This window comes from Phalacrocorax carbo, chromosome 5 (genome assembly GCF_963921805.1).
Source record: "Phalacrocorax carbo chromosome 5, bPhaCar2.1, whole genome shotgun sequence".
In the NCBI taxonomy this organism is placed as follows: Eukaryota; Metazoa; Chordata; class Aves; order Suliformes; family Phalacrocoracidae; genus Phalacrocorax; species Phalacrocorax carbo.
In genome coordinates this window covers 13,684,214-13,707,016 of record NC_087517.1, presented here as the reverse complement: position 1 = coordinate 13,707,016, position 22,803 = coordinate 13,684,214, and the positions used below count along the sequence as shown (strand labels likewise).

General features: G+C 46.4%; 1 protein-coding gene across 3 annotated transcripts in view; it reads right to left on the bottom strand.

Moving 5' to 3' along the window:
- LOC104050934 (myosin-M heavy chain) overlaps positions 1-22,803 on the bottom strand; it is a 46,870-nt gene that overhangs the window by 7,107 nt on the left and 16,960 nt on the right. The window contains exon 2 of one of the 3 annotated variants that reach the window (XM_064451234.1): positions 8,857-8,975. The exons of 1 other annotated variant lie outside the window; for it this stretch is intronic. In XM_064451234.1, the coding sequence (XP_064307304.1) occupies positions 8,857-8,960 (104 nt within the window). In that variant the 5' untranslated portion in view covers positions 8,961-8,975. Of the gene's footprint in view, positions 1-5,466; positions 6,217-8,856; positions 8,976-22,803 lie in introns of those variants that run through there. One more of the 3 variants, XM_064451233.1, reaches the window with a different exon arrangement.

The window sequence follows — 22,803 nt, the reverse complement described above, 5'->3', positions numbered from 1 at the left end:
CTGGAAGAAAACCACCTGCTAAAAACCATAATACTTTGAAGAGATTAGAGGATTAAAGGAGCTTTCCTTCTGTTTTTCATCTCATATGATCCCAAACCCACTGAAACAACTGGAAAGGCTCCCTCTGCTTTCAGTGAACCCAGGATCAGGCCTTTGGGTGTACTTAAAGAGTCCCGAAAAGACTGGCAGAGTCTGTTGTTCTCACTTGGCAATTCTGGGGTGTTCATATTCACAGCTGCCTGGTCCTAACGAGGGCTTGGCCTGGCTGATACAGACAGCCTGTTCCAACCCCACATTCCCCTCTCTGTAGACACCACCACCTCTCCAGACAGACAGAATCTGGTGCAAAACCACTGACTTGACAGAGCAGTTGACAAGCTGTAGTTTGTGATACAACTTGTGATACATTTTTTTTAACAGACTCTCTAAGAAACCTTATTTCCATGCATAATGAAGCCTGCTTGGGAGAATATTATTTTTTTCATTTTGGGTTTACTTGATTTTTATGGGCTTGGATTCCTTTAAAAAAAAAACATTATTGGGATTGGATATGGATGCTTCTACACAGAGGAAGCCCATGTCTGGAATATATTTCAGGTTATGCATGTATTTTGTGCTTAGTAAAAGTCTCCCATGACAAAAATCTGCTGCTTCTTAAAGGCTTCACTTGTGAACTTACGCTGGTAGGTCATACTGCTAATATGCAATTCCAACACTGTCAGCAACAAGCAAACAAGAGACAGATGGGCATTTTCTTTACAATGAATGACAGTTGGCTCCAATAACAAACCATCAGCCAACACTGAAATTTCTGAAGAGGGAACAAATCTCCCAGAACACACACCAGCTCCGTTGTCAGGCCAGAAAAGTTGGTTTGCAACTTTCCAGCTGATGCTTTTTCACCTTCCTCCATTTATGCTTCCAGATCCCAGCTGACATTACCAGAGGATTTACCAAGTTAAAAAGAGTTTAGCCATGGCTGCACAGCAACAGAACAGTGCTAACAGCAGGTTCCTAGCTTTTACCTTTTGCTGTGCTAACTCCCTGCCAGGTGGATTTGGAAGTGTCACCTCACTCCTCCAGGCCTCTTTTACCCAGCCTGTAGAAAGGGGATACCAACATCAGCAATGTCACCAAGCAGTCTGTAGTACAGACTGCATTATCCCCCTTACAGGCTTGCAGTAAGAGCAGCGCAGGCACACAGCAAGGCCATGGTCCTACCATGCTACTGTCCTGGTCTGGTCCAGCTTAAGAGGTTCCCATCTCCTTCCTCCCTCCTGTCCACAGCCACATTGGGGTATGACTCCTTCAGCAGTCCAGTGTAACTGTCTGTGGGGCCCTGATCTATAACCAGTCTTGAAATGATCTGGGTTTAAAAAAAATATCCTCCCTCAGGTATTCCCAGCCACATAATTTCATCAATATTTCATTGAGTCGAGTAAAGCATGAACAGTTCAGCTGGGCACACCTGTGGGAGGGAAGGCAGAGGTCAAGGAGCAAGAAAGCTCTTGAAGTGGATCTGCCACTGCCAGAAAACCACCACTTCCAAAAGCTGCTCCTGCTCAAACAGCTTCTGGTTGTAACATGCAGAAAGAAGGGACCATGCTGACACACAGAGGCAGCAGGATGTGTCACCCCACAGCAGAGCTCAGAACTAGAATATTGTCTTCTCCTCTTGATCATACCACAAACCACCATACAGACCATACTCTCAGAGAAAAGCTGAACTTTCATTTGTCATTTTTACAGTGCTTCAAGGTCATCCACTTAAACATGGCAAGTACTCCAGAATATTACTGCTTCTCTGAGTGAAGCTGGCAGCAGCTCTCTGCTGGTAAGGTCTGCAGACCAGATGCCATTGCCTATTGAGGTTTCTGTAACCCAATAGGGATATTTTTTTAAAAATCTCCAGATGTGACCTGCAGTGGAATAAGAGCCAATACTACCCAGAGAGCTGCGCTAAGGTGTGACTGGAGACTGAGAAATTCATCCCACCCCATGGTTGGTCAGCTAGAGGTAAGAAAGGCAATGATGCAGAGCCCACATTGTGTGAAAGGAGATTTCTTCATCCCTGGTTTGACTGCTCTACTTCTAGTTCTGATTAGAACCCTCCCGCATGATGTACTGGCCATGCCACATGGGGGTAAGTGCTGCTCCACAGAGCAGTCGCTGTGCACCGCACCACCAGGGTGATCAGAGGGATGTAGACAAAACAGGGATGATACAAGCAGATTTCAAGCAGAACCAAAGCTTAGGGCTGCTCCTTTAACCTTTGCCCCTGGCTTAGGAGGAAGAGGAAACATTGCCAAGAAAAAGGGATATTGCCCCTTCCTCCAGTCCCTTTCCCCTGGCAGAGATTTGGGCTGCCAACAGGTCTACACCAATGCCTGCTCAAGCAGTTCCCTCTGCTCTCCTGCAGAGCTGCAGAAGGGGGGACTCTGGCATGTTTCCTTCTGTGGGATCAAATCACGTATTGATATAGGAGTTTTCTGCCTGGGGTTGGTGTCAGTTTTCCCTGTTCTCTCCAGGATAGATAATGTGCTTAGGCCAGCGCAGGGAAGACAAGTTCTTTCTGAATGTCCTTCTAAACCTCTGGGCCATCATCTCTGAATCTCATGGAAGCAGAGGCACTGGGTGTATGGTGTACAACTGGAAATGCTCCTGCTTTCCTTCATATTCTCTAGGGGATTCTTCAAGGTTGTGTTATTGTCCCGGCCAGCAGTTCTCAACCCTTCCCACATGTTCCGAACTCTTTCTGACTAATGGAAACATTTGTGTCTGCTCCTTCCCTGCTGGCACCTGCCTTTCAGACTTGGAGTTCTCTGTTATGGAAAGCTGTTATTGTACCCACCATCCCGGTGTCATCCCAGATAGACCCCATCACTCTTTTCAGAAACCTTCTTTGTTAGTCTTGCCCTTTGCTTCCTTGTGCAGATTTTGTTGTCACCTTGTCCCCCATTTCACAGACAGGAACTCCATGTCTTTACCTGTCCTTATCCTGAACAATTTGCTGCTTAAACAAGCTCAGAAAGTAGACTATATATTGACATGCATACAGGATTTCCACCTAGATCTCAACACTGCTTCCCTGCCAAAACTACAAGCTAAGTTAAAGGTATCCAGTGACCTATGAGGGGGCTAAAGCAGCCATAATTAAGAAGCTGAAAATCAAATCTTCACTCATTAAATATTAAGCCATTTGAATGAGTCTTAAGTAATTAACTATTAATTACTAGGAAGGCAGTTAACTTACCAAAGAAAACTGCTTTCTGAAACTGTAACACTTACACAGAAACACTAGAAAGAGAAGACAATTTCAGGTATTTTATTCTGTGATACACCACCACAACATCTCCATCAAAGGTTTGCCAAGTTCAGCATCTGTAGAAGTGGGACCACACCCCCAGCTTTCATTTCTTTTGAAACATAGAAAACTCATTTAATTTGAAACTTATAAAAAATGTGGTCTGGATGTCAGTGATAATAATTTAGAACCCAAAACATCCAGACAAAATGTATCCCACCTCTGCAATGAGAATCAGGTTGAGTTATAAATGAATATTCAGGCAGAAATTCAGGAGAAAATTATGGAAAATTGAGAGATTTCCAGATAAAGGAAACTGGAGTTTCCCACTAACCAGTACTTCGGCACTGCCAACAGATTTGTCTTCCTCCTGCTATCCTGAAGAAATTACAACCTTTACCATTAATTATTATTACCATGGAAAATAAACAGGCCAGGGTGGGTCCTTCACATGAAACAACCTCTCTAATACTGGAACTACTGTCATTCTCATTTTTAGATCTATTACTGTTTTGGTCTTAATAAAATCACCTCACATATTTTAACAAATCCAGCTAGGGAGACTGAACACATTCACAGAAACAAAACCCACTGCAGGTATTAAAAGGACAGAAAACACACTGAAACCATAAAGGCCCTGGGCAGAAAGTGTTTGGAAGCTGGGAGAGTAGTAGGAAGAAAGATCATATGCACATGTAGCTCCTGTGTACTTTGCTATGCATGCACCTCCGGCTTCAGATACTAGTCAAACCTTTGATCTACCCTGAGACAGCTGTTTGTACACTCCCACTCACACTTTGTGCCATTCTGCATAGTTGATTTTACACCAATGATATAAATAGCCTACTCAATGAAAATGGTTGCATACCATGACTTTCTCACCTGTTTCTTCATTGGGTCTTCACACTCTAGAACACAAGCACAAAGGCTGGGCTGGACAGCTGAAGGAAGCATTCAGGGCTCTGACACAACCTACTTCCCTTTGGATTATAAAGTTGCAGAAGTATTTCTGCTCGTCACTCTGGCTCTGTCTACATGGGGAGCTTCAGCTCCACAGAATTTCTTTCAGAACTAATTGCATTCCTGTGCAGAAGTCACTATCATCTTGTCTAAAACCAGAGTCCAGTCTCAGAGCTAGAGCATTCCAGAAATACCAAGTCAGTGTACAAGGTTGATGCCCTGGCATTTCACACACCACATCTGTGAATGTCAGAAGCAGCCAGGAACCAAGTCAAATGTAATTCTTGGTGAAGCCAGTCCTGAACATGAAGCATATGGAAACAAATCACTCCTCCAACACTTTTCCCATCGGTCTTATCTAGTGACAAGACAGAGATAACTGCCCCAAATTCCTAGCTTCCAGAACTTTGCTAATTCCTGTTGGGCCACCTGCTGCATAGAAAGGGATTCCTTCTTTCGCAGGCAGGAAGTAATAGGACTGCAGTGACTAAAACCAGGATAGAGAAAGCAGTCCTTGTGAACACCTTACCCAGAGAAGGGGAAAACCCTGGTTGAAGAAGAGGGAGAAAGGTTTTACACAAGTATCTTCTGTCACTGCTTCGCTGTCTGAGTTGGCAGGACAGTATTTGCAAGTACTTCCACTTGCTGCCTGTGCTGGTCTCTAGAGGGTGGTTAAAGACTCATAGCAGCCATCTTGCCCTCATTTGTTTGCTAGTTCACTACATACAGGCAGCAAGTGAAAGCTCTTGTTGCTGCATGTCACACTACCTAAATTGATGTCCTGCAGTGGTGAGACAGACCCTACATCTTTTTTCAAAGGAATCATATTAGTACTTTGTATCCCTCTGCTGTCCTCTATTTTTCACAGGTATTAAAAAAAAGATCTTTCAACGATTTCTTACAGAAATAAAATGGGATGGGAAATTGGGTGTCAGGACTACTAATTGATGCTGTCTGGACAGGATTAAGGTGTACAAAAAGGTAAAGTCTAGATAAAAATGCCTTTTGATGTTTAATCCCACGCAAAGATGGAGTTTAAACTCAAGAGTTTAAAGACATGTCCATGTAGCTACCAGAGACCCTAAGATGAAAGGCTCTGCCAACAGCATATTTATGCTACGGGAGTTAAATGTACATATCAGGAGAGAGACCAGATCGTTAACAAGGGAACTGCTTTCAGATGACCCCACAGAGCATGTTACCTTTTCTTAATAAGTTCCAGGGCTGAACCTATGAATTCATCCTTCATTTTCTGTAGTTTAGCTCCATAGCTGGATAAGTCTGTGGCTTCTAACAGCAGCGATGAACAGCAAGAGGACTGGGCTTCAGAAGCCAGTGACTGCCCTGCAAGGTGGAGGACATCATTTAATTGTCTTGTCTCTCCTTTCTGCTGCTCATCACTGAAGATCTCCTGCCCAGCTCTCTGTATTGCTACTGCCTGCAAATGTGATCGTGGAATAGGGCTAGAGCAAATGGGGACCTGGGATCTATCCGTGCTGGAGGTCTGGAAGGTTCTGTCCTTCACCTCAGGGCTGCTCATTCTGAAACCATCCCACGTGGCTGGATATTGGGAAAAGCCAGCAGAGGTGTGGTTTTCATGGAACACATCATTGTCATCTTCCGCTATGACAGCAGCTTCATTCACAGCTTTGGTCCCCAGAGCTTCTGGACAGATGTTCTTATTGCTCTCCTCCTCCAGGGTCTGGTTTGCAGGCAGACCCTTATTCAAGCATTCTGTTGGCCCACTGCTGCTGGCAGATGAATTCACCTCCTTACTTCTCATTTGCTTGAATTCCTCAAAGGTGGGTATGTAGAGCCTCCCTTTGCAGCGGCCTTTCTTGCTCTGTCCCAATGTGGCTTTGACATCTGTTTCCCCACTATATTGTTCCAGGGTTTCTGCTGTTCTGGATTTGGCCATCTCGTGGCCTTCCCCAGCATGCTGAAGGGGCAAACTGGGGCCTTCCCCAGCATGCTGAAGGGGCAAACTGGGGGAGCTATTCTGCCGTCGGAGCCGAAGCCTCCTCTGAGCCTCCTGCTTGATGTCTTCTGGACTGATGATCCTATGTGCAAAACACAGTCCCTGCCTCCCTGTGAGGCTGTGCCTGAGAGCAGTATGTTCCACCAAAACCGTGCAGCAGTTGACAGCACAACCATTCTTGTACTGCTGGCACATCTGGCATTCAAGAAGCTCCCGGGCCATCAGATCAGGCAGGGCCACCTGGGGACGCACTGGCTTGCAGGGCTCTGCCACCTTCCTGCTATGCAGCCTCAGCTTCTCCTTCAGCTCTTTTTTGGCATCCCCGTGTAGGGCTCTCTCCTCTGCAGAAGGGAAAAGCCACTGAGGCACTTTGGCAAAGGGAGGGAGGAACACATTCTGTGCTGACTGAGATGTCTGTTTAACATGGAGAGAAAGGTTCCTCAGAGAGTCCGATGTGCTCTGTACTGGGGTCACATCCACACAGCCTTCTCTCCACTGACTGGTGCCTCTATAGCGAAAGATGATCTCGTTATCCAGGCTCGGGCAGTGAGAATAAAGCCCAGAGTCAGAAACTGTTGCCAAGTGAAGGTTCTCCACGCTCCGATACATCCGGTTTTCCACAGGACTGGCCAAAGGTGCCTTGCCTGTGTGGCAGGAGTCTAGAGTGTGGAAGTCCCCAGAAAAAATATGAGTGTCTAGGCTCTTTAATGGATGCATGCTGCTAACCGAAAAATCCTTTAAGCCATGTTGTGCATAGAGCTGATTATTTTGGCAGCTCAAGATCACCCGGCAGTGTTCCTGTCTCTCATCAACATTGATGTATGTCATAGCAAATGCACATGGAGGCTTTAAGACAGTGGCGTCTAGGGGGAGAGGAGGGAGCTGGGGTGTCACTTAGATGCCAGTCAATGTCCACAGACCACAGACAGCAAAGTGTGCTGCTGGGTACTCACATAAGAGAGCTCTCACATGGGTTGAGTCGCCATGCGTAGAAGACCTGTGAATGGAAGGAAAGATGAGTTACTGAAGCAGCCTGGTGATGACTTGCAGGATGCAACAGCAGGTCTGCTTCCAGGGAACGCAGAAGCCAAACACCAACAGCTTGGGTAGAAACAGAGCAGCATAACTAGGAGATGAGCTGTGGGTCTTGGGGCAGGGAATCTTTTCCATCTCTAGCCAAGCCAATGGTGGCCTTACACTACTCATCTGAATTTAGAGAAGTTTATCCTACCTACCCCCAGCAATCCCTCACAATAACACTGCTCAACTCTAGTGAGAAATGCTCAAAAGTGCTTGCTGCAGGCTCAGCTTACTCACACAGCAGTGCTAAGGAGGCAGGAGGTTTACGAGAGATAGTGAGGTTCTTTCCCCCAAATGCGGCACAGACAGGAGTGCGTGGGTTAAGGAGGTGGCTGGGGGTAGGAAAGGATGACATGACAGCGTGGTCTCCTGGAAGGCTCAAGTAGCAAGAAGGAAGAAGGCGGCTGACTGGTGGTAATTTTGTCCCTGAGAGTCCCTTAATGCTCTGATTTACCCTTCATAGGGAAGATGCATATGGTTTAGTGACTAGTAGCCAAGCATTTCCAAGGCCTTCCCAGTGCAGAGTCAAAGGTACCTCACAGACTTTCACAAACGCACAGTCCTCCCTCCTGACACCTTAGCAACAGGCCCAAATGATCACTCCCATGATAGTTCAGCGGAGGCCCAGAAAGAGAAATTGTGGTTTCCATGGCTGTTCCTATGATCTGCGTTCAGCATTGTAATGCCCAAGGAACCTAAGTGACTAAACCACATGTTCAGAGCAATGTGAAGAATTAAATCCCAAAACTTCAGTTTGGGCCAACAGGATGTAGGTCTAAGCCATCCTCTGAAGTGAAAGGTGCCTCCTTACATTGAACAGAGAGACTACAAATTCTTCTTAAGGATTTAGGCCTCATGGACTTGCCAGCAGTCACACAAGACATCAGTGCCTGCTAGAGCCCTCTCCACTCCCTCCCCTGGCAACCAGAGGCAAAGGGAACAAATGGATATGGGGTTACCCTGAGATTCCCGTGGCAACTTAGAGCTGGGATGGTGGGGCATTGGTCTCTAATAGCCAGGCAAGAACCAACTAGGTTGTCCAGCCAGGAAGAGGTCTTGGTAAAGCAAGACAGGACCACATAAGTTACAGCCCAGACTGTTTGCTTTTTAGTGCAGCTGGGTTTCCCCCACACTGTCAACCATTCAGGCAGCACAGCCACCTTGACCAGGAGGGGAATGAAGAGGCTTGCTACTCCCTGAAGGCTAAGGCACCTCAGGCATCTAACCATGTGAGGCACCAGCAGACATCTTCCATCTGAGGAGAAGTCCGAGGCAATTCCAGCCTGGAAGCCAATCTTGGTAACTCACTGGTAGCTTGATTCACCCCTTGCTTAGAGTGGTTCAAATTAACATACTTTTCCTGCATTACTGAAACTATCTCTAATCTAATCCCAGAGAGAGAAGGCAGAATTGCTCCTGTGGATCACCACTGAATGAAGAACATTATTTCAGTCTGTCACAATTGCTAAAAATAAAAATTAAAACTAGCTCTCAAGGTGTGGCTGTTCCCCAAGATGTCATAGGCACTTCTCACCCAGTCTTCCCATGGTGGGGCTGGAGTTTCCCCTTCTTCGCGGCTCTGGAGGAGCCCACAGGTGACAGCAGAGAAACGTGAGGATCAGGACTTTCTGTGATCATAGGTTATAACATGATCTGTCAAGAAAGAGAGAATGAGATGATGTGAGAGCCAGTCACTGAGTAGGGAACAGGGCTCCTGGTAGTGCCAAAGGTCTCCTGTGAGAAAGTGCTGTTAATGAGAGATGCCATGGCCTGTCTGGTTGGTCTGTGATCTGGTCACAGCCACGGGACTAAAAGCCACCATGTACTTTCTGCACTCTGCTTTCAGTCCAAGTAGAAAGAGAAAACAACCCTGCTGCAGTGATAGTTCAGAATAAAGCAGTCCTTGCCCAAGGCAAGGAGTTACATACATTAAGGCCTGAAGAGAAACCAAGGTCCATGTGAGGCAGGTCCTTGGGCTACATGCTTGCTTGGCAAGTGCTGCGTGTGTGTGTGTGTGAGAGCAAGCCAGCCAGCAAAGAAAGCGCACAGGCAAAGGGAGAAGCAGTCATGAGAAGAACAAGGAAACAGAGGCACAGAAACAATAGGGTGGGATCTGTTTGTGGCTGCTCCCTTCACCAACAGACAGAGCAGCACTGAAAATACAACTGACTTATGTCCTCACGGTCTCTCTTCAGGTGGAAACTTATTGCCAGGGTCCATAGCACTGACTCCTCTTTGGGCTGCAGGGCAGTTGCAGTGACACTAGATGTGGGTGGCCACAGGCCCCTGTCTGCTCAGGTGTGTGGCACAGACCGTGCAGCGGGGTTTGCGTCCCTCCATTACAAGGGGGAATGCCTCAAACCTGCTGGCAGGAGAGGGTACCCCTTTGCCTTGCAGGAAAGCAGAGGCCAATTTCCCCAGTGGGTATGCAGGGTGCCAGTGCTCATGATGAGCACCGCCAGGCAGCAGGGACCTGCTGCTGCTTTGCCAGGGCAGCATTTTCCAGAAGATGTGTGTGGGGTGGCAAAAGTTGCTTTGCCAGAAGGAGCACCTGGGAGAAACCTCCTGTGGGCAGTGTGGGGCAGGCAGACAGTGGGGGACAGGGAGGAGCAGCAGAGGCAGGTTTGCAGAGTGGTGGACCCAGAGAAGACAGAGAACAGCCAGAGCCAGCTGTGAGAGGCGGCAGGAGACAGAGACTTTCCAGAGGAGGCTATGCAGAGTTCGCTGACATGTAGGCAGGCACAAAAAATCACTGGATTAACTGGAGGAAGAGGGGAATTTCGTTTCCAAATAATTTATTTTAATCTTTGTCACCCATCAGAGCTGAATTTTCTTTCTCTAAAAAGTGACTTTGTGCTCTAAGACACAGGATGTCCCTTTGATACTTTCAGGAGAGCTCAGATCAAAGGTGCATGTGGATGTAGCTCACAGGTGGGCGTGCAAAGAGGTTCAGTGCCCTGGCTGCAGTGAGGGGGAGCCTCAGAAATTAGTGAGCTCTGTTTTGCCTCACACCTGCAAGGTAGCTGTGGACATCTCATAACAGCCAGCTTGGACAGAAGCACCTTTCCTCCCTGTCACTCCATCCTTGACAGGACCATCTCTTTCCTACTGAAGTCTCCTAATCTTCCCCATTTCCCGCAAGTCACTACACTGAGGGCTGTGCACAGCGTGTCAGGTAGCAAAGCTTAACTTCACTGATCACCCAGGCCAACTGCTGCCTGAGTCATGACCTGTGGAGGGGGACCGGCTGTACTGAGGCACAGCCTGCTTCCTCCGCTGCCCAGGGGTGCTTAGAGCAGGAAGAAAGCAGAGGTATCTCTCTAAAACACCAGGCAATTCTGACATGGCCTGTAACCAGGAAACACTCAGCCCTTCTCCCTCCTTCCCCTGTTCTTGTGCTCCATTCCTCATGGCACACAGCAACAGCATCACAGTCTCAGCTCAGATGCCTGCATTTGTCAGGTCAGTGACACTGCTGTCTGCACACTCAGCTCTAAAGTAACATGACCACAATCATGTTCTAGGCACTCTGCTGGAGGACAGCCCGAGATGGAGACAGAAAAAAACCTCTGAGTTAAGATCCTTACGGTTGATATGCTAAAAATGATCTTTCAGCACATTCTTGCAGGCTCACTGTCATGACAGAATATTTAGCTGCGGTCTTACATGGTCACCATTGAAGAAACACTGGGAACTACAGCAACATGAAAAAGTTTGTCCTCCCACCACCTCAGAGCTATAATTACAGTCTATAGCTACAGCAGCCAATCACAGGTATGGAAACTAGCAATGCCTTAGAAGTGGCAGGCAATGGAGAGAAGTAAATGCTGATGTCTCACACGGTGACCCAACTCAGGGTCCTAACTCACAGTTAGGACTACTGCTGCACAGTAGTCCTAACGCACCCTGTGTTGTCTTCCAGTCAAACCAAGCAGTGACTTGCCAGTTCATTGCTCCCTGGCATATGTGAGCACTGTGGATTCATGCTGCACTCCTTTGTTTACCCACCTGAGTACTTTGAGGCAGTCCTGTCCACACTTCCCCAAAGCTAGGGCTTTATTCTAGTCCAGCAATCCTCTAGGGCAATGCCAACTTATTCCAGGGCAAATAGCAAGAAGGAGCTTAGGGTTGGCTGCTGCTGTGGGAATGGCACATCGTTGCTCTTTGATCACACTGTCTGTGCAACATTTGCCTGTCCCCTGGCTCAGGGACTGAAAAGCTCTTGGTCCTTATGAGCCTCACACCTTAAGTGAGCATAAGACTAAGGGCATCGTGTGCTTAGATTTTTTTCTACCATGTGATTCTGTTTAAACAATTTCTCCAGTACTCTGATAAGCACCTGCTTGGAGACTTGCCAGTAACCTTCATTTTCCTGCAAAATCCCCCCAAATAATTTCTTTCTCAAGGATTAAAGCTTGAAGGACAACTTACTCCTTACTCCTTCCCATACACATAACTGTTCTGCCTGGCTGATCTTTCCAGCAAAGCACCAGACAAACTGTCAGAAGGATGAACCAGGCAGGCACAGGATAAGTTATTCAGTGCTGGTGAGAAGTGCTGTTGAGAGAACCAGTCATGTCCAAGGACTCCAGGGACATCAGGACAAGGGACCACAAAGCCTCACAAGGTCTTAGGAAAAGAGGCCACCAAATATGGCAAGGCTGAGTAGGTTTGCCAGTGCTGCTTTGCAGAGTTCACTGCAGCAAGACAGACTTGATAGACTTGTCAAACAGGGAAGGTCATTCCAAGAGATGGTAGAGAGCAGCTTGCTATTGTCTGGCCTCTCCTGCCTTGATCACAGAGACCAAGTGAGTCTGATACATTCTCCACTCTCCACATTTACATCATCTCAGTCACAAGCAAATTAACTTCTGAGTCATGGCCATCACATCAAACTCCTGTTTCCCGCGGAGGGGAGTAACTGGAACCACCTTACTCCATCTTGAAATAAGAGATTAAACTAACCTTCAGGTCTATTCAGGTTACTCTAATTTGTTTTCATTGGGTTTTGCAAATTGCACCGCTGAACAGAGGTTGGTTTATTCTGGAGTACAGTGTCCCTTTTATTTCAGAGATCTAACCAGCTAGAGGGATGTGAAAGGCACATTTCAAAGAGATGTACAAAGGATTTTAGCAAGCTATGATACTGCTGTGAATTTTTTGCTCTCTGATACAGCAAACCTCATGGACACAGCATGATCTGTCTATTGCCATGTCATGCACACCACTTCACTTCATCGGCTTAGCAGAACACCAGCAACCTCAAGGGAAAGAATGCTAGATACATCTATTTTTTCAATTTAAAGGTTAACAAGAAAAATAAAGGTGCTTTGGCTGTATTTGCTTTCTTAGCTGTTCATTTAACCAGAGCTGTGCTGCAGGAAGTAGTTGATGCAGTAGGTGAATGCAGTTATATTTCTTGGGGTTTTTCATCTGTTCTAGCAGCTGAAACAGGAACGGGGCTTATATAGTGTCTGTTAATTGCAGCAGGAGAGGTATCGCCAGAGCAGCTATCTAAACCAGTACAATTTCCTGGGTGTCTTTTCCTTCCTAGGGTAAACAGCTGAGAGTAACTTTCCTTGAGTTTGCAGTATTATCACTGCTTTCATTGCCTGCTCCACAGCACAAATCAGGATCACTAACAAGAGGAGCAACTGCCACCTTGGCTTCAAAACTAGGTGATATAGAGAAAACCATATCCTTTGTCGTCTGCTCACTGTATTTATAGTCCTTGTGTTATCAGCTTAATCATAAGCACGGACCATGCCATCTCAGACACAGCGTGGTGTGGGGAACAAAGTCTCTCTTGAACCTCTGAAGATCCATCGCAGCCCAGGGTCTAGGGGCTTGCTGAGAGCACAGGCAATGGCATTAAATTTCTGCTGTGCAATGAACTGCTTGCCTTGTCATGTGATATTGTCTAACTATTTTCCTCCATTCACATGTCTTATCCTCATCCTTTTAGGTTTTTTTTTTTCTCCTGCTTCCCCAATCTTCCTCCATCCCTCTGCATTCAACATAAGTTTACACAACCCATCTGTGGCTGCTGCTTAACAGGTAGCACTTCTGAAGCATCCCCACCATTACCATTGCCTACAGAAAAAGGTCTTGGCCATGGTCGGGACTCGCTGATCAGAGCAGCCAAAGGCATTCATGTGCCAGCCAGATGTGCCAGAGAAGAATCTGTCCACATTATCTGTTGAACAACATGCAATCATCCTGCTACGGTACATACAGTTCCACCAGGGAGAGTGTAGGAATCACCGTAACTTCATGTGAACTTCTATTTTGGTCAGATTGGCTCCTAAATAGTCTCAAGGCAATGGAGAAGCTAATCTCAAAATTTTATAGGATCACTTGAAGGTCTTAAGCATTCTTGCCTCCCCTTCTGTGGGGTTTTTAAGCTCTTTGGGAACTTTGCCTTATTGACATGAAAGGTTTCACCTGAGAAGCCCTACTGCTCCACACATCTGTGCACTTGGCAGCAGTGCCTTTGATGAATTTTTCTGGCTGCTCTCTAAGCCTGAGCAGCTTCTCCTTCTTGTGTCACAGCATATTTTTCTCATGTTCCTCCTTCAGAAAGGCTGTGATCACATGACACTCTCAGTCTACCTCCAAAGGCAGGCATTCCAGTGCAGCATACTTTCAAGGTGACCTGCATTCCCTCTTGATTCCTTGTGTTAGGAAGGGGTACCCCTTTCAGTTTCATCAATGCACCACTCCAACTCTTGGACAATATTGCTCCAACAGTCCTGCTGACAATGCAGCACAGGGAATGGAGCTTGAGAGGACTAGCATTGACCTTGCAGCAAAGGAAGGCTGAGTATCTGCGTTACTGTAATGCTCCTGGAGACACCAGTGTGACACGCCTACCGCATGCACCAGCTGGAGCTGCTTGGCACCATCAGCTGTGACGCACCCCAGGAAATGGCATCACCCACCATGTGCCAAGCTTTCAGTGAGTCATCACCCTGGCCGGCCACAAAGCTCCTTCTCAGGAGGAAGAAAGTCCTATTTGCAATGAAGTCCTCTCCTGGGACAGAGCACACACAGAACCAATGAACCTGCAGGGTGCATCTGATCAACAGATCCTGCACTTCTCTGTAACATCATGAGCCACTCTGCTCCCCTCTTACAGCTGGAGAAGGACCCCATGGTGGCAATAACCAAGCAGAGGCAATGTTTAGCTTCAGTTAGCTGATTTTCATGACCAGGTGGTTTCCCTTGCCTCATATACACACCATGAACCAAGCATTCCCATGCCTTTGGGTCATGCAGAGCAGATTTTGCCCACCACTCACCTTGATCCTGGCATACACACACAGCAAGCACTATTAGCCTGATGAGGAACAGGCATGAGCTGAGCACAGCCCCCAGCCCTGCTCCATACCTGGCTCCAAGCTTTCTGCCAGCATGCACTGAAGCTGGCTTTCCAACTCACAGTTTTTACTCACTCTCTGGCCAAGTCACACCGAATGAAAAAAAAAATCACAAATCAATCAGGCTTTTTTTTTAACATAATTATTTAACACATGATTTAATCTCATGATGTGCAGGACCTGAATCACGGTGCTGGATTTTTCCAAGGTGGAAATACTCCTGGCTGGACTAGCAATACATGACCAACAGGGAACTCAGAAACACAGCTTTTCTTGGAACAGGCTTTGTCCTGGTATGTTGCCTCCACCTGTCCCAGGAAGACAACAGAAAACCAGACCTATACAGTTGGATCCATAGGGGTTGCTGAAGGGATTCCTAACTCCTTGTTCTAACATTGCCCCAAGAGTCCCAGTCCAATCCTTAAATTTCATAGGGCAGAGGAAAGAAATCACATGTTAATTCTAAGAATAAGGTGTACATCAAAAGTTTCTGCTCCCTTTCTTTTACCAGGAAGATGTATTTTGCAGCACAGCCATAAAACTCAAACTTTGAGTACACCAGCTGCCTACTACATAGGTCTTGCCAACAAGGCAATATGAACCCTGACTCTCATCACACTAGTGGGGTAAGAAAATCCCCCCAACCTACCTCTATTGATCTCAGTTCATTAACTTTGCACTGGGACTTAGTCCAGCACCCCCCAAAGCCGAGGGAAGGTGGAGGCACAGAGTCCTTCCAAGCCAGCAACACATGCATCATTGGTGAGCTCAGAGAAAGGCCTGGAGGAGGAAGGATGTGTTCAGGAGGGAGAGGGAGATGGATGATCTCATCCTATGCCTTGTTTGGTCACATCTCAAAGCTGTCAGGCACTTTGGCATATTGCTGGTGGAGGCAGGTTCAGCATGAGGAAATCTGGATGGCAGTAGTGTCAGCAGTCCTGGCCAGAGGGTGGATAGCCACAGGCAGTCACACTTCCCACTCCTCTGGGTGTGGAGGTACTTAGCAATGCTTCTACAGAAAATCTGGCAGGACTGTATCCACCAGCTGTCTCAGTTGAGGGATTTGTCCTCAGAAGGTCCAGCACTCCATGTTGCCTGCTACAGGGCACTGAGAGTCCTGACAGGGAACTGATGCAGCTGGCCAAGCTCTGCCTCTGCATCAGCCCTGGGGAACATCACAAGCTTTTCCCTGCCTAGGAGAATTTATTTTCTTCTTTTCTTCACATTTTCAACTCCTCAACCCCCAACTCCTCCCACGGGCCTCTCTAAACAACCCCTTCCCTTTCAGATGCTGATGCTTTTCAGCTGATTAGACTCTGGGCCAGACCATAAGCTGGGTGTAAATCAGTATAGCTTGTCAATGCTAATTTACACCTGCTGAGAATTTCCCTTCCTGCACCATTTAGCAGAATTACATGACATGTCTTTTTCTCTCTCCTCACAGTTTAGCCTGCCATTCCCCTTTCCCGGCCCCTGAGCCTCCCACTTTGCTCTGAGTTCCCAGTAGGTTTGCAGGATAAGTTGCTTATTTGCAATGTAAAGTGTCTCTCAGTGCCACAGCCCTGTGCAAACAAACCCAAGAGAGGCACGTTTATCCTTACTTGGGCAGCAAATCCAGGCCCATCTTTTCCTGGCAGCAGTTCCCTACAGCACACACTGCACATAACTTTCCAAGGGAAGAAATGTGCCCCTTATTGGCACCATGCAATGCAGGACCTCTCTGGAGAGATGCAGGGGAGGGAGAATGAGAGGACTGATGCGTTGTCTATCTCCCTGAAGCTGATGGTGATGGCTTGCCACTCAGCTCAGCACTGTGTAGACTGTCCATAGGGAGGATACCATTAATGACTCCTTGTTGCTACGGTGATATTGATGGGTAGTCCCTGGGGTTGGTGGGAATTCAGGGAAAGCTAGCAAACAAACAAAAAAAAAGTGGGTCAAAAAATGTGGAATTTCCACCAGGAAAATGTGAGTTTGCCTACAAATGGCCAGTTGTGTGACATTCTAGATGAATTCAGTGGCACTTTACACTTCCTGACTCATCCTCCCTCTTACAAGAACAACACAGTGTTCTTCAGAGCCAGTGCAAACACTCCTGCTCGCAGCAGGGCTCTGGCGCATAGGCGCACTGCTGCAAGCGGATTTCATTACTGGGCGTTATTTTTGCAGCTTCACCCTGGTAATTCATTTCACATACAGAATAAAAATCTTGGCTCTGGTGAAATCACTTGGACCTGTGCCAGCAGGCACAGAGCCAGGATCTTCCCCAGCTCTCAGGATGCCTTATCACAAGTGACAATTTCATTCAGCCGCCACGATAGCCACTGGGAACCCCCTGCCTCTCCAGAGCTGTTTCAAGCATGGAAAAGCCGCAGTTGCACAGAGTTTTTTGCTCTCCTTTCCTGAGACTCAGCACTGTGCATTCTCCAAAGGTGGCATCGTGGGCTCTCTCACAGCTTCCTACTCTGCAATATGCAGTTTAGAGTAATCTTTTACCCTTCATCCTAGCTGACTAATGACCACTGGCAAGGACAGGCTGCGCTCCAGTCACAATTGGGCCCTCTCACCTTGCACAGGTGTTCTAGGGATTTGAGGTACAGGAACCATCTTCCAAAAATACCAGTTCTCTCTTTGGGCTTGTTTTCTCTAGGAAAAAGATTCCTAATTCAGGTTGGTGACATATTAATGAAGAAGTGATAAAGTCCCAGTGGAACTCCCTCTTCCTCTGTGCATGGTATTTATCTAAGCCCACCAAGGGGTGTACAAACTGTAAGATGTCTTGTTTTGAGAGGGATTTTAGCATGATTAGTAAATTTCAGAGTATGCTTTTTGTCCTAGCAAAGACTCTTATCTTTTCTGCTGCGTTTTATGTCTAGGGGTTGCCTTACACACATACAAACTTACTAGAGAACTTTTTACTCCAAAAAGTGGTACCACTCCAGGCACATACCACTCCATCACCTGATAGGCACTCTAACTCCAGAAAGTCATTATTGGTTTGGATCTGTTATTACAGAATGAGTATATCCACAGGGGAGCAGTATCAATGGCAGTATATTACGCCGACAGTTTTGCCAGTAAAGGCCCTGGTATAGATCAGATACAATTGATGCGTCAGCTTTTCCATCTGCTTGTGTGTTCAGATCCTTCGCCTCCACGTGAACTCAGTAACTGGGTTCAGCTCAGTTGAGTTCAACACAACAAAATTACCCTGCCCCTCTCTTTTGCATCTTTTGATAAATGTAGTTTTAATGGACTATGGAGTCTGAAAGCATTTTATAACATGAACAGATCCCAAGAGCAAAACTGTGCTGGCTTTTCCTACCTTACATGAGGCTGTTCATCAGATTTATTGGGCAATGTTCCTAAGCACATGGAGGCCGGACCAGCACTGAGAGAGGCTCTCTCTTGTATGGCAACCCTTTGATCAGACTGTCAGCATCATTTATTTGCTTGTGTTTCATATTCTTGAATGCTCCAGTATGTTATTTTTCCCAGTTGATTATCAGAGGCAAAGGCTGCTCTTTCAAGCAGCTTCTTTCTAGAAGCTTTAGGCAGATGGATGGCTGGAGAAGACTCCTGTTGGTCTTCCCTGTAGGAAAGGTTGTGGCTTGCAATTAGCAAGTTTAATCGCTCTGCTTGACCTGCTGCTAGCCAGGGCGGAGAGCACAGAACCAGCTGCAACATCCGGCCTTTCTCTCAGCTAGGAGCAAGGGGATGTGGGGGCTGTGAGTGCTATGCGTGGAAGAAAGGAGGTATTTTACAAACAGGTGGGGCCAGACGGGCAGAAACTGGTTTATTGCACTGGGAGAGAGAGAAAGCTATAGGTATATAATAGCTTCTTGAAATCAGATCTGTCTGTGGAGAACTGTTGTTCTACTGTGTATGCAGCTATAATTTTTCTGCTAACGACCTTGTGACTGCAGAGACATGGCAGCTGGTGAACTGCCTGGAGCAGCTCAGGGATGAGCAGAAGTGTCCAGGGGAAATGTCCTTAGGCACAAATCCCAGCACACTGGGAAGAGCGCATATTCCAGAAGGCAACTTTCCAAGCGTGGTGTGCCCTAAACAGCTAGTCACCAAAGGTTTCTCAGAGTAGATCCACTCTATCAAGATATGTAACTTAAAACAATACCAGATGCATTCAAGGTAAGAGAATCTCTCTGCTGTCTTTTACCCCATCCATGCATTAACTCCCAGGTGACCGCACAGGAATGGGGTTTGGAGAGATCAGACTGGAGACAATGGGCATCTATGGGATTTCTCACCACAGCCAAACCTGGCCTCACCTGCCCCCACAGGCATACCAATGCATATGCTCTTTCAGTGCCCCTAATCACATCTATGTATTTTAACTTAACAATATTGCCAATGGACTCTTTCTTTTTGGTGCTCCACCAGTTCCTCCTCTATAGTGAAAGATGACTGAGGAGGAGGCAGGATATGACCCTTTGTTTAGAGCCAGATGTAAGAAAATGGTGGTGTTTGCTCAAATGCACTGGATACTTTGTGCAAGTAAGCTGCATCTCACAATGCAGGTTAGCCATTGCACATGTAAGACTGTGAAGAAAAGAGTAAATGCAGCAGTTCTGCAGCTCTTTCTAAGTAAGTGAGAGAGAAGAGAAAACAGTAAACCAGGTCCCTTCTTCCCGTGCTGTGGATCTCAGATATTAGCTACATTATATAGTCCCTATGACGTTAAGTGTGAAGAAGACCCACCCGGGATTCAGAGTCAAAAGATACCCCATGCCCTTCCTAGGCCACTAACTTGCTGCAGGGTCTGATGCTGGATGTTCCTAACCAGCTCTGGACTCTCTATTTCCCTCACAATCGGAGTTAGGTACCATTACTTTCATTCTATTCTGCAAAACATTCCAAGGGTCTCATGAAGGTTGCTACATTCTTGTTAACCTTTAATTTTTTTGTAACTGGGAAAAAATAAGACACAGATCATAGTAGCTGATGAGAGCCCTTGCATGCACATTTATATTATGAAGGCAGTGCTAAGAGCTGAACCAAGAGCACCACAGCTGAGCTGCAGGCAAACAACCAGCTTTCTTCTAATAATTTGGCTCCTGCACAGCACTGAAAGTCTGCAGCCTTTGTGGTTGTCCCAAAGTACCTACCCCTACCCAAAGCTGAACACTCTACAGCAAAGAGAGACAAAACCGCTCTAAAGATACAGCTTGGAAATATCAGTCAAAAGAGAGGAAATATTGTCTATGCAGACACGCAATCGCTCATGAGAAACAGATAGGAATCCTTTGTAAACACCTTTTTTAAGGAGTATTATTAGAAGATACAGTGGAGATGCAGCAGCCAATGTGGTGGTAAGTCTCATGCAACACAGCATCTCAGAAAAGCATTTGACCTCAACTTCATAAATACTTCCCATCAACAATTCCTGCATGTAGCTATAACACCTCAGAAAGTTTAATTACTACTTAAGGAAAGAAGACAAAATGAGCTACATGACCTTTCCCACCCCAGATCCTGTAGGTCAGCATTATTTAAGACAACTGGGAGCCTGAAAAGCTAAACATTAGTGTTGGCAGATGAACAGATGGATGGATCGCTGCCAGCATAATCCATCTTCCCACTTGCCTCCGTAGGACTGGGTGACATTCAAAACTAACTACTTCCTTATGCAAAGAGAAATGCACGCAATGCAATGAGCAGGCTTTAAAATGGACTCATCAGCTGGCAGGACCAGTGGCAAAATGTTTTATGGCTGCTATTTAATGTTGCAGGCGAGGCTATAAACAAGGGACATCAGGCTGTGACAGAAGTGGTGAATGCAGTGACCACAGTGGATTTATTGTAAGCTAACCCCTGAGCAAGTTGCACAAATCTGTCAGGATGCTGTCATTTTTCCTTTGTGTATAAATGCGCTAAATCTAATTAACCTTTTAATCAGAGCAGATAAAATTATGGTATTATCATCAAAGGGGATGCTCTATCTACAGCTGCATGAAAAATTTCCATCTCTGCTCAAGCTGGATTTTTTTTTCCTGCTTGGGGCTCTACGAGTAAATCCCCCAAACACTGAAAAATAGAAAAGAGTAAAGTTCATTTTGCAGGAGATTTCTTAACACAGCCAGTTACTGTGCAGACATAGCTCGCCTGGAGGTTGCCAGATGGGACTCGGTCCAGAGCCTTCAGACGTGGCTCAAATACCTGTTGCCTGAGCACAGAGAATGCTCCTGCTCCCTGATCAGGGCAAGGCACAACAGGAGCTGTGACACGCTGCTCCAGAATGAATCACATTTCCCTCCCTGACAGAGAGGGCACTGAAGCCCGCAGACACCCTTGTATCCCAGGACTTTCCCATGCTCAGCAAGGATTCAAAGCTAACAGAACTTCCTTAATCTACTAGTTATATTATATGATTCTATAGCAGACTGTTGACAGCTATTAGACTACAACACGACTTTTCTAAATGGACAGAAATAACTCCAACATCTGCATTTGTACCTATAGTACCCCAAAGGACAGAGATCTCTGTCTCTGACTGGTCTACAATATCACCCAGCTCAAACTGTATGTTGTGGGTTTTTTTTTTTTACAATGGATGAAGTCTTCAGGATTTTCTACACCTGCCATCAAACATCAATGCTGTTGACAAAATCAGCCAGTGCCCAAGCGCAGAAATAACCCCAATCAAGATCTGAACCTGGGACTCCAGGTGAATGAAGCTTCCTGACTAACCCACTGCAGCATCTGGCTTCACTGAACTTGCCTGTGTAATCTGAACCAAAAAAGCACTCATTTCCATTTACTATTGCCCATATGCCACCTCTAAATGTACTCACATATTAGCATTTATGCAACATTCAGTACAAAATCTATATGGCTCTTTTCAGCAAGCAGCAACAGCAAGAAGTTGCAAAGAGAGTCTGGAGACGGAGCTTGTAAAGGTTTCTTTCTAAGCACCATATAACATTTGTTGCAGATGGACAGTGACGGAAGAGTTGTTACAACCTTCTCCAGATGGGCCATCGTTTTTCTGCATGAAGCTAAAAAGGATTTCTTTTATATGAAGTGTCTACTAGTGATCCCTCTGAAACTGAAGTTGGGTAGCAGAGCAGATCCAGGCCTAGCTGACGAGTGTCAGAGCCCTGAGTACAACAGCCTGTAATTACCTTGACCAGCCTCTTCTGGGACCTCCACCCTTTGTCCTGCCACCCACTGGCCTGGGAGCTGCATTTAAGTCCTTGTCCTGGTCCCTGCCTGAGTAAGGCTGTATATATACTGATTCTGGCCTGGCCAATGTGACTTCTTGGGTGACATCATTGCTGTGTTGGGACTATGGCTTTCTCTGGTGCTTATTGGACTGTTGGCTGAACCAAGACACAGTCATGGGGCCCACTCTGCTCTTCCCATTTGGGTATAGTGGGACTGTACCCCTTGTCCAAGGTTGCTGTTTCAACTTGCCCTTCTGCCTGGCCTCCATCTCACCTTCCTTTCCAGAGACATCCACCCTGACTTGCTTCCTCACAGGGAGTTTTCCAAGCCCTTGGGTTTGGCAAGTATTACTTCACCAGGTTAAACAGAAGAAATAATTGTTCACACAGAACAAGAAAGTAGAAAATCAAGAGTTTTCAAAGGTCCCATGCAGCAACCACTGCCAGACCCTCCAGGATGTAGGAGCAAAGCAACTCAAGCCTTTCATGAGTGGCCTTCTGACTTCTGAATGGCAAACCACCCAACAAGAGCCTTTGAATGCTAAGGATTTGCTTTAACAGATAAAGGGCAAAAATGTGTTTGCTGTTACTGCCTAAATCACAGAAAAATATGTGGCAGCCAATTAACTGCTTCTGGATAATGCTTATCTTAACCATCAAGACTAAAAGACCATTAAATATTCACATCCACTGAAAGAGAAAAAGGCTACATGCCTGTAAGAGACTGAGGTCAGAGCAGTAAGCGGGGGGCCTCATGCAGACATTACTCCCAACCTTACAGATGATGGGTTCTTACCTCCAAAAATTGTTGTATCCCTTGTGGGCACATGCTGTGTTAGGCTTAATCTTGACAGATAGCAAGAAATTGATCACAGAATTAAAAACATAACTGGTTGCCTAGTTACCAATGATCACTAC